The following is an 18,775-nucleotide window of genomic DNA, read 5'->3' on the forward strand; positions in this document are numbered from 1 at the left end:
GATAAAAATGACAAACTATAACTAACTATGATAAATAAATAAGCATGCTATCTTCATTCAGGACACAAGTGGAGTCTAGAATATATCTTCACCCAAATGTCATTTTTGTAGAGACAACCCCTCAACCCACTTTGTGACTTTTGTCCAGAGGAAATATTCTTTGCCTGGAAATTTGCAGATTCTTTCTTATAGACCTATTCAATTGCCAAGTATGTATCTTCCATGTGCAAGGGGGTATTTGAAAGTAGGAATCATGTGTGATGTAGTTTTTTTGCAGGTGTGTGATAAAAGCAGCATTTCAGTGCAAAATTATAGGCACATTTCCAGTGTGGGGGAAATCTCAAAATCAGATAACTGGTGGCATGCCATAATTTGAAATAGAGGAAGGGCAGGCCCAAGGAATTGAGAGTAAACCTAAATTTGTCATAGCCAATACGTTTTTCTTGGTAGGCTAATGGACACATATGACTATTTTATGCACTATCCCCACTCTTGGCTGCCTCCCTGTGTAGTTCTAGGAAGGAAAACGATCATTTTGGGTCCAACTGCACCACTGGGTTTAAGGACTCAAGGTTAAAATGAGGTCAGGATGAAGTGGGGCCACCAACAACACAGGGAAAGTGCATGGATGAACGTCTACAGTAAGGGAATCATCTTGTTTTTCACCATTACAAAACCCTATGGGACTTTTGGTGCTTTAGTTTAGGCCTTTTTCCACTCCATATGTCTGACATGCCTCATCTTTGTAAACATGTCACTGTGCTCTCTGGAGATTCATTAAAGCTTTGACAAGTCCCGATCATCTATAAATACAATCAATGCGCCTTGACTGGTGGAGCGTAATGATGCTCTCCAACGCCACAGTGCTGTCGGTGGACTTCGACGGTCCAGAGGATTTCCTCATCTTTATCTTCCACATTCTGTTCGCCACTAGCGCCGTGCTCGTGGCGGGCTCGGTGGTCGTCGGTATATTCAGTACCCGCTCTCTGCGCGTCCAGAACCGCTTTATATTCATGTTGAATACGAGCATCAGTGACACGCTGACCGGCTTTTCGGCCTACTATCTCGGCCTCTTCGACGTTCAAGAGGGCTATCCGTCGAGGAACGGGACGTATTATATTTTACCCTCATTTCTCGGGGTCAATGTGTTAACCTTCCTATTTGCTCAGTTTGACCGCTACTTCGCCGTGTGCCATCCATTCTTCTACAACCGCTTCATCACCAGATCTGCTGTCATTGGCATCTGTGCGTTTTGCTGGATTTACACATATTCTATTCTAACGGTACAAAACATGGTGCCCATCTCAAAAGCCTCTCAAATACACGCGTTTGGTGTAATGACTCTACAGATTATAGTTCTCACAAAAGTTTTGATGACCATTAAATTATACATCATAGCCAGAAATCAACTGATGCGGGAGGTGCCCAGTACTGAGAGAGAGAACAAGAAGGAGTCGCTGCGCATTATTGTGTATGTGGTTATTTCCTTCTTGGCATTATGGTGCCCGTCCTTTGTCAACATCATTGTCAGACAGTTGACTAGGAAAGGTCTTAAGTCTAGGAATGAAGCCACTAACCTGTTCGCTACCATGGCACGTTTGAACGCGCTGGTCACCCCGGGGCTCTACATCTGGGCCAGCCCGGCGCTGCGGGGCGCCGTGTGGAGAACAGTGTGGCGGAGAGTCTGCCCCAAACGGAGGGCGAGGTAAGACGCAACGCCTAGGCGAAGTGAGATTACAGTTGTATCCCTCTCAGCTGTTAATAGGCGCCTCTCGAAGTGTATTGCTTTAGCTATAACAGGTCATTCTAACCAAAAAGCCAAGTGTTCAACCAATAGGCTATTTAATTTACAGTCCCATGGAGGCAGGCTATGATCAGTCGGAAAGCCTAAACACATTGTCAAATCAAATGTCAAAAGTCTGTTGTAAAATAACTGATATAACCGCATCTACAGGCAATTTCGATTTATTTTACGTGCAAGAGCAATTTCAAGTAAACATTCTTCTTACACCATATCATCCCCCTGAACAAAGTGAACTGAATGTGTCAAACCGATAAGACTGTTACAGCATTTCTTTAAATTAACCTTCTGATTGCAAGCTAATTAATATAGTATGAGTTAATTCTCTCTCTCTCTCTTTCTCTCTCTCTCTCAGAATTGGCTTTCATTTCGATGGAGTGACCAACAACCAGCAAAGACAGAATTTTTAATAGCAAGAATAACGAAGCAACCAGATCCGAAAGGCATGAAGAGAATGGAAAAAATGCATCTTCGTGATGTCCGAACCATGGCATTTCAAAAAGCCTTTGGTTCAATTATGCAATCTGCGCACAGGTTTGTCAATCACGGCATTTAATTTCACGTGTCAAAACTGATTGAAAAAATGCACTTCTGTTTTGGAATTTAGGGTTGTTGATGTCAAAGGTGCATTTTTGTTAAATATGTTGCCACTCTTCTTGTCATGTGTAGGCTTCATTTATCATCTATTGCCTTTATATCAAAAATGTATTTTGTTAAAGTCAGCGGTCATTTCAGCCCCGCAGTGAATAGACAGCTCCTCTGCTCTCAGCGCTGAATAAAAGCGATGCTTGTTTTCACGTTTTAGCCGCTTGTGTCAGATCGCTATCCATGGTGCTGAAAGCGGTCTCTTTGTCCTTTCTACAATTCAATCCCTTATTGCGCCTTATTTTGTTAAAGTCAGCGGTCATTTCAGCACCGCAGTGAATAGGCAGCTCCTCTGCTCTCAGCACTGAAGCGATGCTTGTTTTCACGTTTCAGCCGCGTGTGTCAGAGCGCTATCCATGGTGCTGAAAGGTGTCTCTTTGTCCTCTCAATTCATTCGACTGTAAAATCCAAAACATTGTTTAAATAGCCTATGTATACCTAAAGAGAGATAGAGAGAGAGAGTGTGTGTGTGTGTGTGTGTGTGTGTGTGTGTGTGTGTGTGTGTGTGTGTGTGTGTGTGTGTGTGTGTGTGTGTGTGTGTGTGTGTGTGTGTGTGTGTGTCACTTGATAGCCTCTCAGAACAATTGCTAAACCTGGATGATAAAATCGACGAAAGAACTAAGAGCAGGGCAGCCGCAGTGCCGCACCCAGGGACCAAGGGGCACTGACAGGAGTATTATGATGAGTTATCAAGTAGGCCTAGCCTATACAGGGCAAAACAGTTGTCCAAAGAAACCGGCTACTACACGAGATTCCAATCGTGCAATAAGAGCAATAGGCCTACATTGAAATAAATCCGTTAAAATTGCCTTGATAGCCTATACTCTATATGTTTTGAGCACAGAATATTCCTAATTTCTTGTCTTTTATACAGAACTCAGTTTCCTCAAAGGTGCTATTTTAAATCGTGAATTTGGGCTCTTGTCTTATATTCCAGTTTGCGCTCGGCATGCCGTGCTGCAGTAATGCCGTTAAATCTGTCTATTATTAAGAAAATTAAAGCTCTTGACAAACCTGACTTTGAAGTAAATTACAATTTCACAATGTTTGCTTGATATTTAACTCAACTATTCGATATGAGACAAAGGCCACTGCTGAAAATATGGAATTTAACCACTGAATAAATTATAATTACCATATCAATATTTGAATTATAATATTATGTTTAATTCCCAAATCCTGTCCATCAACTGAAAATATTTCAGTTTAATTCAGACACCCAGAAAAAATATATAGCCTATTATAAAATAAAATTGGTTGTATGGATTTTTGAGTCATCATAAGAACTAACATAATCCTAATATCTCCAGCTGTGCTTTTAAAATATTCAACAATAAACATCATGGGAACACATTAAAAATGGATACAGCTACATTACAAAAACACTTCATCTGTTCATGTACTAAATATTGCATAATTAAAGACACTTTAAATGGAGGAGAAACTGAAAACCTCAAGTTTGGGACATAAAACTGACTATAGCTGCACCCCTGGGTGTCACTTCTCGGCCTTATGGCGTGTCCAATAAGCCTAGGTCATACTTTGTATTCTGGTTTATTTCCCATAGTGCCTTACAATATAGCCTACATTTTTATATTATTTGTTTTTAATCATTAGGAACAAAAATGATTTCTGATGAAATACTTGACAACTTGTGACAACTTACCCCATCTGTGCAGGCCTGTTTTCACAGGGCATGTTGTCACAAGTGTGATGCGATTCTGTACTCTCAATTCAATTTCCTCTAAATATGGCCTACTATATAACATGAAAAACATGCTGAAAACAACATAGCCTATACATAGCCTATATGTCATACTGCGCAGAAAAACAAATATGACTGATACGATTCCTATATTAAGGTATGTAATACACAACACATTTTATTACATTATGATGTAAAATGGACTTTTTCATCACTGAAGTTTGTACCAAAATAATATTTATTCAGAAAATAACGAATCTAAAGCTATTTCTAACAAGAGAGAGAGTTGACATCATGCCCTGACATTTTTTTCCCATGCAGGCATTCCTGACACTTGCTTTTATGTCACAATGTGTCTAATTATTTTTGGAAAAAGGAAAAAGAAATAACTTTTTTTTTAATAAAAAATAAGAGAAAAAGAGTAAGATTTTCATTATTTAGCATAATTTCAGGTATCAAAACAGACTACAGTCAAACTGTTGTGAAATAACATTCTTAAAATGTTTGCTCTTTTCAAATTCAGTGAAATAATCGACAAATTAGCCAAATAGCAACGTCAAATACCATATATCTTAGAAACGGGCGTTTTTGTGATGCAAAAAACATCATTAAGATGGACAGATTGGCGGTCTGCTCATTGGCTCAGATGTCAAAGTGGCTTCTTCATCATCATCACCTCAGCTAATAAACTCCATGCTGCAACACTTTGCGCCAAAACAATGCTCCGCTTCAACATAAGCGGTACTCCGACTGGAGGTCTGGCTCTCTCAGTTGACTTCGACAGTCCTGTGGATTATCTCATCTTTATTTACCAGCTTCTATTCGCCACAACTGCGGTGCTCATAGCCGGCACGGTAGTCATTGGGATCTTGGCCACAAAAGCACTTCGCCTTCAAAATAGGTTTATATTTATGCTGAACACCAGTATTTGTGATACACTAGTTGGATTTTCAGTGTATTATATTGGTTTATTTGATGTTCAGGAGGGATATCCATCGAGAAATGGCACTTGTAATGTTTTACCGTCACTTCTCGGGGTCAATATCATGACTTTTTTATTCGCACAATTTGACCGATATTTTGCCGTTTGCTACCCATTTACTTACTCCCGCTTGGTAAGCAGGTGGGTAGTTATAGCTCTAAATGTTTACTGTTGGTTTCATGTCTATGTTCAGTTGCTTATTACACAGTTCTTACCCATGTCTAAAGCAATACAAGTGTACGCATTCAGCATCGTTAGTTTACAAATCATTGTGCTCACCAAAGTGGTCATGACTATTAAATTGTACTTTGTTGCCAAGTACCAGCTGGAGCGCGACCCTCCCAGCGCCGAGAGAGACAGCAAGAAGGAATCCTTAAGAATAATAATTTTTGTTGTGATAAGCTTCTTGGTGTTGTGGTGCCCCTCGTTTGTCAACATTGTACTCAGACTGGTGGTAGGAAGAGGATTGACTTTTAGAAACGAGGCGACAAACCTTTTCGCCATCATGGCTCGTTTGAACGCCGTGTGCACGCCAGCCGTGTACGTGTGGGGGAGTCCGGCTCTGAGAGAAGCCATGGTGAGGACGGTGTGGGGCAGAGTGTGTCCGATGCGCAGGAAGAGGAGGTATCCCATCGGGCCAAATACAATCATGCCGCAAATATGACATTGCTTCAGTTCAGTCAACATGTAGAATAAATAATGTTGATGTGCTTCTCTCCTCCTCAGAGTGGGCTCCTGCCACGGCAAGGGAGACAGCAGAGGCCGGGGAAGAATGAGTGAGGCTGTTGGAAAATGTACTAGGACCAGAGGATTACAGTAGCCTACAGTATTACACGTAGGCTGTAGAAAATGTAGGCTATAGGCCATGATGCAGATGGACACGCACCTTCCAACGTTTTATAATCACTTGATCAGTCATAATTTATAGATCATTATAGGCATATACTATACATAATCTGATGTTGGGTTAAAAAAGTAATCTTTTGCACCCAAATAATCCCCATCTATATTTTTGGTCAAGAATGCCCCCCAGGAAACTGACTGGTGATCTTTCCGGTATAGCCTATTGTTTATTGAGTATAGCTACAGGTTGCAATATATAGTGTGATTGATCCTTTAGTTTAGCCTCCTGTTCATTTATTTGTATATGTGTTTTATTATTGTAAAAAGCTCCTTTTTTGCCTTGTATTGTATTTTGCCTGCTGAGCTGCTTTGGTCCACATTTTTTGTGCTTTCCTATTGTTGTGGATTAGTAATTTAATCTGTTCTTGAAAATGCATTTGTTCTTGATGTTATTGCTATTCCTTCCAGTTCTGAAACTATTATCCGAAAGTACTGATTTGAATACCAAACTCTGAAAATCTAACCATATGACAGACTTGAAATGATTTATTCTCATGCAGGTTGACATATTTCCTTAAACTGCCATCAAGTGATTCCCCCCCATGCATGTTAAAATCTGTGGAAATGCTTTGATTAGGCCTAACTTCTCTTTAAAATATCATAATGTGTTTTACGATTTATCATTGTATATTTTGTCATATAGTTATCCCAACATTATTAAAAAAACGGTTCCCCATATATAACATTTGTACGTTTTCTATAGGCACACAATGCTTTAATTCTCATAGAATAAAAAAGAGAGACCAAGTCACCAAGAGACACTATTCTGTGACTTAGATTTGGTTAAAGTTTGAACCAAATTTCGGTAACACTTTATAAGGTACACAAATAATATAGTAGTAGTATAGTAGTCTTTTTGTGTACCCTATTGTAAAGTGGTGCATCATACTCAGTAGTTTATGAGTACTGAATCATTACTTAATTCATCCAATAGCCTTTTTGTGTATCCTAATATAAAGTTAAACATCATATACATTCAACACTTGTTCCAGTTGAGATTTGAACCCTTACCTAAAGATTGTTAAATTGTCTGGTTCTCTACCAACTGACCTCACTCTGTTAATTCAGGTTAGTCTGTACAGTAGTGTAGAGTCATACTATGGATCTGTAGAGCCGGAGACCAAATTATGTTCTATCCACATAGTACTTTCTGTTCAAGTACTTATAGTTTTGAAGATATATTCCACCCAAATACTACATTCTCTCCAAATACTTATAGTTTTAAAGGTATATTCCATCCAAATACTACTTAATGTCCAAGTACTATATATGTTTCAGCAAAATACTTCTAAGTACTTGCATGTTAAAGCACAGAATAATACCTTCAAAACTATAAGTACTTGGACAGAAAGTAGTATTTGGGTGGAATATACCTTCAAAACTATAATAGGCTTGGTCTTGGCTCTACAGATCCATAGTATGGCTCTACTGTCTAACCTGACTTAACAGGCTATAGTTAGCTCAGTTGGTAGAGAACCAGACTTACAACATTGGGGCCAAAGGTTCAAATCTCACCTGGAACAAGTCTGGAATTTATTAGGTATATGATGTTTCGCTTTAGGGTACACAAAAAGAGTAACTAATGGACAGGTAATGATTCAGTACTCAAAAACTGATTATGATGCACCACTTTACAATAGGGAACACAAAAAGAGTAAATAATAGACAGGTAATGATTAACTACTATACTCACAAACTAACTATGAGTAATTACTGGAACTGACAACTAATCATTAACTAATGATTAACTACTACTCACAATGTGACTTTAACTAATGATTAACTACTATACTCAGAACTGACTTTAACTAATCATTAATTAATGATTAACTAATTATTAAAAGCCATTAGCTAATCTATCCATTAACTAAAAGTTAGTTTCTCATTAGTTTACAATACTACTATATTATTTGTGTACCTTATAAAGTGTTACCCAGATTTCTAACTATCACATCTGCAATTTATAAACTCAATTTGTGTGGGTACTGACTTTTTCCTATATCACCTTTAGCCTTTAGGCACACGGCAATGAGGTTCTGGAAGATGAACCAGAGTCTGGCAGAGGCTTTGAATCAAATTTCTAACAATCTGCAATCTAGCAGTGATCTAACTGCAGCAGTGAGGTTTGAACTGAGCTAAGATAACCAAAGTAGTCTGTGACTTAGATTGGTTCAAAGTAAAATTAGGAAAAAGAGAGAATTTAATATAAACCAGTAGACACACTTGGAATTAATTCACAATAGTGTATAATTTAAGATAAGCATATAATTCACTCACAAAGTAAAAATGTTAATAATTTTGCACTGTGAACTTTTGGATTTTGATCTTGTAACATACTCTTTTGTTGTTATCCATTTTAAGTAAAGCACTTTGAATTGCCTCTGCATATGAAATGTGCTATACAAATAAACCTGTCTTGCCTTTTATGAAAAGACTCAAAAATAAACTTTTCTAACTCGCCCGCAATCAACCTTAAACCTCATCTCTCTGCTACAATAAGGTAGCTATTTTTTCTCTTATGATCTTATTTTTAACCATTTTAGATTTGTGGTTTTATATTGTTTGATGATAATAATAATAATAATGATAATAATGATAATAATAATAACGTATAGGCCTATCTCTTTGATATAGTAATGTTTCATTTCTGTATACATCCTGCACTTTATATGAACTTTTATTCGACCTAGTAATCATTGTGGGATTTTTATTCATTTATTTATATTTTATTTTTAAAATAGCTGTTCAGCTATGGGGTAAAATGAACCAAAAACTTAGAATATAGGTAACAAATTACATTTATTTTCTTAGATTTTCTGATTGTTATTTTCAGAAAATCTTAAAATCAGATTCATCTAGGTACCTTTTTTCAGTGGCTGTGTGCCGATTAAAAAAAAAAACTAGAGGGTCTCTCTTCTTCCTTTTGTCAATGGCATTAAGTTAACTTTTTAGTAATGCACCATGGTTTCTAGTTCACTTAATTCTCAGATAATTTCTTTCACCAGTAATTTAAGTAGCATACCCAAAATAAATCAAATGAATAAAAAAAAATCAAATCGGGAACTTGTGAATCAAAATAAAATGAGCCAGGAGATCACTGCTGATAGGCCATATGATTCACAACACAACACAACACAACACGCGCACGCAAACACACACACACACACACACACACACACACACACACACACACACACACGTGCCAATATGTGCCAAGAGGGCATTGTTCGTGACTCCTCGGTATATCAGGACAGCTATAAAACACTTATTGACATGCACCTTGCGCCAAAACAATGGTCCTCCTCAACATCACGGACAAGAGTGGAGGTCTGGCTCTCTCAGTTGACTTCGACAGTCCTGTGGATTATCTCATCTTTATTTACCAGCTTCTATTCGCCACAACTGCGGTGCTCATAGCCGGCACGGTAGTCATTGGGATCTTGGCCACAAAAGCACTTCGCCTTCAAAATAGGTTTATATTTATGCTGAACACCAGTATTTGTGATACACTAGTTGGATTGTCAATGTATTATCTTGGTTTATTTGATGTTTCGGAGGGATATCCGTCGAGGAATGGCACTTTTAATGTTTTAACTTCACTTCTCGGGGTCAATATACTGACATTTTTATTTGCACAATTTGACCGATATTTCGCTATTTGTTATCCATTCATATACAGCCGCTTCATAACCACACGGGTTGTGATATGCATTAATGTCTACGTTTGGATTTACAATGCTGCTCACTTGCTCGCCAGAAATGTGTTGCCAGTTACTAAATCCATGCAACTGTACGCATTCAGCATCGCTAGTTTACAATTCATTGTGCTCACCAAAGTGGTCATGACTATTAAATTGTACTTTGTTGCCAAGTACCAGCTGGAGCGCGACCCTCCCAGCGCCGAGAGAGACAGCAAGAAGGAATCCTTAAGAATAATCATCTTTGTTGTGATCATGTTCTTGGTGTTGTGGTGCCCCTCGTTTGTCAACATTATACTCAGACTGGTGATAAGAAGGGGGTTGACATTTAGAAACGAGGCGACAAACCTTTTCGCCATCATGGCTCGTTTGAACGCCGTGTGCACGCCAGCCGTGTACGTGTGGGGGAGTCCGGCTCTGAGAGAAGCCATGGTGAGGACGGTGTGGGGCAGAGTGTGTCCAAGGTGCAAGAGGAGGTAAGAGCAGGAAAACACGACATGAAACCACTGCCAGGCTCACTATGTTTTTGTATGTGCGTTCAACTGAACGGTGTGTCCCCTTGCTACAGAGTGGGCTCCTGCCAAAGGAAGGGAGAGAGGGTAAAAAAGGCTGCAACGACTAACAACTAGCATGATGCTGTGGTGGGTATAGGACGAGAGGACAGGACACCTGTGTGCTTCGCCATCTCCATCTCGTTCTCTGTCTGATTTTGGGCCATTAGGCTTTTTTTTTTAAATAATTGCTTTACTTGAAATAGACCTAAATTATGCCTATGTCCAGGTTATCCTCAATATGGCCACCAGTAAAACTTTGCGCTCTACATGTTTATTAATAATTTGGCAAATGTGTTCATTGGTAAAGCGACTTTCCACCCGCCATATATTGTTCATAATAGCCTACCTAAAAAAACACACACACACACACACACGTACACCATGCACTTTTCGTCCTAAATCGTTGAATAAATAAACTTGAATATTGGAATATTGCCAATGCCATTTTAAAGGTGTTCAGATTTTTCAGATAACATTTATTTTTATATTATTTTATAAAATATCAAGACACTAAAAGTGCCCAAGGACTAAACATCTTAATTACTCATTAAACCTCCGATGTTCCAGCTTTGAAGGTCTATATCTGCAAACAAAATGTTGCCATGTGATAATCCATAAAACAGGACAAGAGACTGAAATTGAGAACACAATTCATAAATTATTTAATTTTTGGTCCACTTAGAGCCTGCAGGGCTTGCCTCCGGGCAAATTAATTGCTGTTTTGACCGTTGAACACAGAACAGTTAGAGAATATCCATCCTTTTATTCATTCACGCACAATGAATGAAATGGATCACTCACTGATTAGTCTCGGCTCCCAGACGTTCGTGAGCGGCGTCAACAGCGCCATCTACGGAGTCTACAGTGAGATAGCCTGATATCACTGAGAACCAACAATACTGATGCTGTATCAACCACCTTCATTCATTTATCCATATCCCTTGTCTATTTTGTCCGCTTATGGTATGCATAGCCTATTGTATCTGCTTTTACCTTGTTGACCTGTGTTGTATGTGCTTTCCTTCCTATATTCTTAACAATGATGTTTTTAACTATTGCAGGTTTTATTATTCTATAGATGCCGATCAACACCGGGGCAAAGGGACTCCCGATGACCTTTTGGCTAACTTTGGTACATTTATTTGTTAGAATGTTGATTAATGTACATTGTCCCTTTACAAATAAATACATTGATTGAACTTAAAGCAACAATCCAAAAGCTGCATTCAAGATAGAGTCTACTTCTATTAGAGTAATGTTTTGTTGTTGTTTTTTTAGAAGAAAGTTAACTACTAGTCATACAAACCAAATGTGATGTTTCAGGGAAGCGTCAGTGCCTGCAAAAAGTTAAAGTCACCAAGAAAAGTAGTCGAGGTTACTGCCCCAAAGTAGCCTACCACCTCAGGGAAGTGATGCAATAACTAGATAACCAATTCCTTCACAATTACCCGGAGATAAAAATTGCTCCTCTACATTATGAAAGAAAAGGAAGATGAAATACAGAGAAAGTAGGGAAAAGCAGGACGGTGCCTTTAGGCTGTCGAAATCAGGAGGCGGGCCAACGGCACCATCAACAGGGATGAGGGAGCATACATGCTCTCACACACCTGGCACTCTCTTCTCCATCGGACGGCAGGGCCGGCCTGGCAGATCTGTCAGATCTGTCAGGCCGGCCACGCCTGCTCAAAACAGCTGTTGACACGTCACAGCTGTCATTTGACGCTTCTGAGGAAGACTGCAGTTGTCAGCCGAAACTGTCAAGGTAAAAAAAACATCTACTACACATTTGTCTGATTAAAAGAAACAAAAACTATAATTTGAACTAAGAAGACATAATGAACCTGATTGAGTTACAATTTCCAATAGCTCTTGTGTTGGGTTGCTTTAGTAGTATAATAGATGAATTATCCCCGTGAATATAATTGATGGACAAGTCTCATTTGTGGGCAAAAAACTGCAGAAATGGCTAAAAGGTCTATTTTACTTGAGAAATAAACATATTTTTCACAGTTGGAACTTGAAAAACATCACAAATATTTCGCATTCAAATTACTTACGCAATCCTTTCAAAGTAAGTTTGTCAAAGTCACTAATAAAAAATTAATGCAGAAATTTCAATTAAAGTTTGATTTGACCAGGTTTTTTTGGGCTCATCCTACCTCATTTAAAAGATGAGGGTGCATGGTGAATGTCTTGATAGGCCTAGTCTCATAGATTTTCATTTACATTTCTACAAGGGAAAAGTGTCCCTGCAGCACCCTCTGTTGGTATTGGCAGGATGTTTAAGTGACAAGTAATGGACAGTGCTATCTGAGTTACACCCATGTCTAAATTCATGCAGATGAGCAAGGTTAATTCACATTTTGACAATGAGAAGACATTCCCTTTTTAATACAGTAGCATGCTGTCATGAGAGCGCCATGGGTTTCACTTTCCAACCACCCTAGAGGCCTTCTCAACAGCTTGCAATACTGGAGAGGACAGAAGAACGGTGCACTCCAAGCACATACTGTACCTGTGTATATGTGTTGGTTTAAACTTGTATATATTGTCTTTATCACCAAGTAGTAACCAACAGCATATCTGCTCTGAACTCCCTGGAGTCTGCTCTACTCAAAGATAAATTCATGCTATCATCTTCACACACACACAGGACAATTCATTCAACTCCAGCCAGAGAACTGAGAATTATTGAAGGTGTTTTCTGCTGAGTCGTGTGTCAGTGGCAGGAGTCTAAAGAAGCTGCTGCCACAGACGGTGGAACAGAGGTTGAGGTTCTAGCAAACAGTCCATTGTACACACAGGTGTCGAAGTGCATTGTGTAAGCCCATGCGCCTATGGGTGTGTGTTGTGATGCATGTGTGCATTATGCTTGTTTTGTTGTTGTGTGAGGCTGTGTGCGTTATTCACTGCTGACAGGATATGCATGTAGGTGCACAGATGTAAATACATGTGGGGAAGTCTGCAGGTGTGTGTGGGCTCTACCACAGTGTCCAGGGGGGCTGCTTGAGGGGGAAGGAGGCCAAAGAGGAGACATTGACAGGAATGGAAATGACGGCCCATGGCAGTGCTCGTCTCTGGAGAGACCGTCTGATCATCAGCCTAGAACAGACAAAAGAAAACATTCCTATACAAAAACAGATTATATTCATTTTGGGTAGGAGTTAGGAACAGAGCAGATCTGAATAAGTGTGCGTGTGTGTGTGTGTGTGTGTGTGTGTGTGTGTGTGTGTGTGTGTGTGTGTGTGTGTGTGTGTGTGTGTGTGTGTGTGTGTGTGTGTTTGCGTGTGTCTGTCAGGGACGTGCAGATAGACCCCCAGGCCTTTGACTGATGAGTGGCCTTTTTGCAAGACACTTCCACTGCCAATATTAGTCTTCCAGAGGCTCTATAGCAGGCTCATTTTTAAAGCTAGAAGTGAAGTGCTGGTAAGGGGGTTAAATAATGCTCAAAATTTGTTATTTATAATTAAGTGTTATTTTCGCCTATTCTATTTGAATATTTCTGCATACATGGGGTCCCTAAACAGTATTGGAATGACATACCAGCTCAGTGGCCTTGTGGTCTGAGTGTCCGCCCTGAGACTGGGAGGTCGTGAGTTCGATCCCTGGCCGAGTCATACCAAAGACTATAAAAATGGGACCCATTTGCCTCCCTGCTTGGCACTCAGCATCAAAGGGTTGGAATTGGGGGGTTAGATCACCATATGATTCCCGAGCGCGGCGCACGCTGCCGCTCCCCAAGGGGATGGGTCAAATGCGGAGAACAAATTTCACACATTGTGTGACAATCAGTGGGACTTTACCTTTACCTTTACCTTTATAAATTGGGTATGCTTGTGGATTCAATGCTTGTGGATTCAATGAGCCCAATTACATTTATTTGTGATGATGTTAGTCCCCATAGTAGCCATTTCATTGTAGTGAGAGCATTTTCTGAAACTTGACCTCACTGTATAAAATTACTTTTTTTTAGTTAGTACATTGTGTCTTAAATTTTTCTGTAGCATGTGTGTTGAGATAATGACAGACTGTGAACAATGCTCTGAGAAAGTGAGCAGAAAGGCTTAAAAGTGTTACAGTTATGCAGTGCAAACACTAAAATATTGACTTAACATATTTTGGTCTTCCAGAAATGTCACGATGATGACATATAGGCTACAGGCAATGCTGCAGGATGTATGAACAAGCAAACATTTAAAGCAGCTACGAGCAAGATTTTCGATTGTTATTAAACAGTCTAAATTTAATATCAATGCATCACATCTTACCATCTTAGGCAGGCAGCTGCCCTGAACCGTTTTGTTTCACTTCCGGGTTTATCCAGCCCGCTGGTAGACAGATAGAGAGAGAGAGCCCCCTGGTGACGCGAGGTTAGACAGACACAGACCCTATACTCATCGAGAGCAATCTCCGATTCACACGGCTTTGGTCTGAGCTACTATTATAGGTAAGATGTGATGCATCAATATTGTAATTATACTGTTTAATAACAATCGAAAATCTTGCTCGTAGCTGCTTTAATAATGTGTACAAATGGGTGAAAACGTCTCTGTTCAGATCATACTCCACTCTATGCTTAATCGGTGTTACGATTGTGAGGGGGTCCTTGGAAAATGTTCTCCCTTTTTACTTTAGCAATAAGTTCATGCGAAGCTTTGGTCTATTGCCATAGTAAATTTCATGTTTTTACCGTGTAAAGTGGAATAGAATAGAATAGAATAGAATAGAATAGAATAGAATAGAATAGAACTTTATTTGCCATTTCAACACATGGTTGATTGGAAATTGTCTTGGTGCAGAAGTGCTCACATGGAATTACATAGAATCACAGGAGACATAGATGCAGAGAGTTCAGGAGGGGAGCACTTCAAGTGTGGTCACCCTTGGGCACCACACTGTGTTAATCTGGGCCTGTATGTAACTTTATTTTTCTATAAATAATTGTGAGAGGGGTGCCATTTTTTCTGCTTGGGCACCTGCCCCCCAAAATGTCTGTGCATGCCACTGGTGTGTGTGTGTCATACCCATCTCGTCCGAGCAGGAATAGTGCAGGTATGCTTGGCTTGGCGGTGCTCCCATCAGTGATCATATCCAGGTACTGACTGTCGTTATCGACTGCGTTATCGGCAATCAGTACAGCTTTGCCTCCTGCCTCCTCCACCTGTCGAGCCTTTTGGACAAAGGAACAACCCCTGGAGCACACAGACAGACAGATGCAATTGGAAACTGTAATTCACACATAAAAAATGTGTGGGCAAAAGAAAACATGAATCGATTAATAATAGTATACGAAGAATCAGCGTGATGTCACGACACCGCAAATCCCCCAGAACCGCGGCAGTTAACTAGTATGAGTTGTGCCAAACGTTAATATCTCAAAAACGTGCTTACCGGTATATTCTGACATTTTGATAAACAAACCGCGTCACTGGAGTAAAACGGCAAAAATGTCTCTGTCCCAAACCTCCAACCTTAACGTAATAGACCCGGCCAGGCACAGTGTCACGACTCACGCTATGTTTCAGTCCACTGTGAAAGCATCACACTGTCTCAGCTGCAGCACAGACACCGGCTCACGCTGGGCTCCACCTGCTTCCCGCCCGGTCAGCGGGATGAGCGGCCCCCACCCACGACAGCTGGTTCGCCTCCCGTTTCTAACCCTCGACCCATACCCAAACCATAACCCCAACCAAGTGGCTTCCCTTGCCTAACCCTAAGCTTTGTGTGCCGCAGTGTTTTTGTTGCTCCATTTTGACCGGTGTGTCAGGCAGCGATGCCATTATTTGGTTTTAGTTGTTAGTTGTTGTTTTTTTAGCTTTTGGGGTAGCTAGATACTCGTGTCGCCCATGTTTTCTGAACAGAACGCAAGGATTGAGCAGAATATTTTCCTGGAGTACAGCACTTTGGTTCCGGGCGGATGACGTGTGGGTCTTCCGCCCATAGCCGGAAGACTCGGAATGAGGTCTTTCCATCCAGACTAAGGCAGCGTGATTTAAAGAGTGGCGTCAACGGAAGTCCAAAACGCTTGATCAGACCGGCACGTTTGCTAGTACAATCACTGACAGGCCATAAGATAGGTTCCAATCCAAACTGTTCCCTAGCAACACAATTCTGTAAAAACCGTCTATATTACAAGACACACACACCCTCTTTCCACCAAGATTACTTGTCCGTGGATGATTTCTCTGTCTTTAAGTTCTGCACAGCCGTCTGCTGGGTCTGCTGGCACAAGTAAGATCTCATCATACGACGAAGTCTGGCAACCAGAGGAGAAAACAGAGAGCAGCATTAGAGTATTACAGATGGGAACAATGTGTGTGTGTGTGTGTGTGTGTGTGTGTGTGTGTGTGTGTAGCAGATCCTTTGGGCAACACAGATGCAGCAGTTTAGAGGGCAGAGTACTCACAAAATCTCCTCCAAAGTCTTTAGCAGGGGCTGCACTGAAGATGTACCCTATCTCCTCAGGACTGATGACCCGGAAATACAGCAGTTCATTGACCCCGATCCCTGGAGCAGTCAGGTTAAAGAAACGTCAAAACAACATACAAAACACTCATACGTTTAGTTACCACAAGACAGACTCTGTGGAACTGAAGTCAGATGCTGATGACTGCACCAGCGGCAGCAAGTGACGGTTGGGACTGACCACAAGCAATGTGACATATGTGGAAACGGGTGGCACCGCATCGTGCTGCAGCTTGGCAAGTGACAAATCATGAAGCCACAACACACAACTAAGCATCTCGTGTTTTCACCGTAGCTACGCTAGCATGTCACTGACCAGTTAGCTAACGTCAGCGTTGCGTTGCTAACCAAGCTGAAACCAACCCGCCTCTGCCTTGTCTCTCACCTGACGTGCGGCTAAAATGCACGAAAACACTCCAAAGGTAAACAATCCATGCTGCTGTCCGGACAATCGTAGCCATGTTCAAGACATCTGCAAAGCTGCAGTCAGTCAGTCACCAGCAGCAGACTCCAGACACCGATCAGACAGTGCAGCTTTATATTTGAAGGCGGGCTTTTGGCAAAGTCTGTGGCCTGACATCCATTGATTGGCTGAGGAGAGAAGACTCGAGAGAATGGCACTTCCGTGTTTGTTTCCTTGCGCGTGCGTACATTGATATTGGCGCGTGCGTACATTGATCTTGGCGAGAGAGAGAGAGAGAGAGAGAGAGAGAGAGAGAGAGAGAGAGAGAGAGAGAGAGAGAGAGAGAGAGAGAGAGAGAGAGAGAGAGAGAGAGAGAGAGAGAGAGAGAGAGAGAGAGAGAGAGAGAGAGAGAGAGAGAGAGAGAGAGAGAGAGAGAGAGAGATTTATGATCAAAATAGTGGATTTATGATCAAAATAGTGGTGGTGTGACAATTCAATAGTTGTACATGTAGGCCTCACTGCACTGCTGAGCAACATAAGGTTGTGGTTCTCAAAGGGGGGGGGCTTGAGGGCTCCAGGGGTCCTTGAGGGGTCCAGGGGGTCCCCAGCCAAAAAAGGGTAATTTATCTTCACTAGAATTCCAACCATAAGTAACACAATGGCAGAATGTATGACTATTTTGGTCAAGGGGGTTAATACACATTTTAAAGGTTCAAAGATATTCAAAGATTATTGTCATTCCAAAACATAATACTTGAAAGGGAACGAAATGAGAAGTCAGGGTCCGGATAGTATCAATACTATCATTGTTATCAAATGCCAAACATATTATATTAAAAATCACTACTATGAGTACTAACAATAACTCAGTAAAAAGGAAGCATTATAAAAACAACAACATAAGACAGGTGTCCAAAAGGGCCTCATTGCATTACATCACACCTGATGTTAAAAGCAGAGGAGTCACTCACAGCAAGCTCACCGCATGTCGGCGCCTATTTGTACAGTCTATGGTCGGCGCGAAGGTGCAGTATGCTTAAATCACAGATACACCAGACAGACAGCATTGCAACATTGTAACATCAGCAATACATTAGACAAGCAGCATTTATGCAGAGTTAACAAGTCTCACAGCCACCAGGAAAAAGCTGTTCTTTACCCTGGTGGTTCTGGCCGTGATGCTGCATAGCCTCCTACCAGAGGGGAGGTTGGTAGAGTCCCTCATGATGTTAGCAGCCTTTTTCCTGCACCTACTCTGGTAGATGTCACTGATGGTGGGCAGGCTGCTGCCAATGATCTTCTGTGCAGTTTTGACCACTCGCTGTCTGCAGAAGAGCAGCTGCCATACCACACAGTGATGCAGGGCGTGAGGATGCTCTCTACCACAAACCTGTAGAAGGAGGTGACGACTGAGTGCCAAGGCCAGCGCGCGCGCTTCAGCCTCCTTAGGAAGTAGAGTGTTGGTGGGCCATCTTGACTATGCTGGCTGTGTTGAAGCTCCATGTGAGAGCGTCAGAGATGTGTATTTGAAGGTATTTGAAGAAACAACCTCGACAACTGCTCCCCCGATGAGGAGAGGAGGGGTGGTGGTGCTGGTCTTCCTGAAGTCAATTATCATC

The 18,775-nt window shown here is 41.0% G+C and overlaps 4 protein-coding genes across 4 annotated transcripts; 3 read left to right on the forward strand and 1 right to left on the reverse strand.

Moving 5' to 3' along the window:
- Positions 1 to 842: 842 nt before the first annotated feature.
- On the forward strand, positions 843 to 1,709 carry LOC310783195 (uncharacterized protein; the record flags this gene model as incomplete). The annotated part of the gene is made up of 1 exon (XM_083643998.1): positions 843 to 1,709. One exon carries the CDS (start codon positions 843 to 845, stop codon positions 1,707 to 1,709), a length of 867 nt encoding a protein of 288 aa, XP_083500124.1.
- Positions 1,710 to 4,870: 3,161 nt separating this feature from the next.
- Positions 4,871 to 5,797, forward strand: LOC310784290 (uncharacterized protein; the record flags this gene model as incomplete). The annotated part of the gene is made up of 1 exon (XM_083645306.1): positions 4,871 to 5,797. The coding sequence occupies one exon, from the start codon at positions 4,871 to 4,873 to the stop codon at positions 5,795 to 5,797; it is 927 nt and encodes a 308-aa protein (XP_083501432.1).
- A 3,532-nt stretch (positions 5,798 to 9,329) lies between these two features.
- Positions 9,330 to 10,214, forward strand: LOC310784291 (uncharacterized protein; the record flags this gene model as incomplete). The annotated part of the gene is made up of 1 exon (XM_083645307.1): positions 9,330 to 10,214. The coding sequence occupies one exon, from the start codon at positions 9,330 to 9,332 to the stop codon at positions 10,212 to 10,214; it is 885 nt and encodes a 294-aa protein (XP_083501433.1).
- Positions 10,215 to 12,160: 1,946 nt separating this feature from the next.
- Positions 12,161 to 17,281, reverse strand: LOC310783301 (protease-associated domain-containing protein 1-like). The gene is made up of 5 exons (XM_083644133.1): positions 17,139 to 17,281; positions 16,695 to 16,795; positions 16,435 to 16,544; positions 15,313 to 15,480; positions 12,161 to 13,390 (listed from the first exon to the last, which is right to left on the reverse strand). Exons 1-5 carry the CDS (start codon positions 17,212 to 17,214, stop codon positions 13,270 to 13,272), a joined length of 576 nt encoding a protein of 191 aa, XP_083500259.1. The 5' UTR covers positions 17,215 to 17,281; the 3' UTR covers positions 12,161 to 13,269.
- Between the last annotated feature and the right edge of the window lie 1,494 nt (positions 17,282 to 18,775).

The sequence above is a fragment of the Poromitra crassiceps genome (assembly GCF_964638095.1).
Source record: "Poromitra crassiceps genome assembly, chromosome: 10".
Lineage (NCBI taxonomy): Eukaryota > Metazoa > Chordata > Actinopteri > Beryciformes > Melamphaidae > Poromitra > Poromitra crassiceps.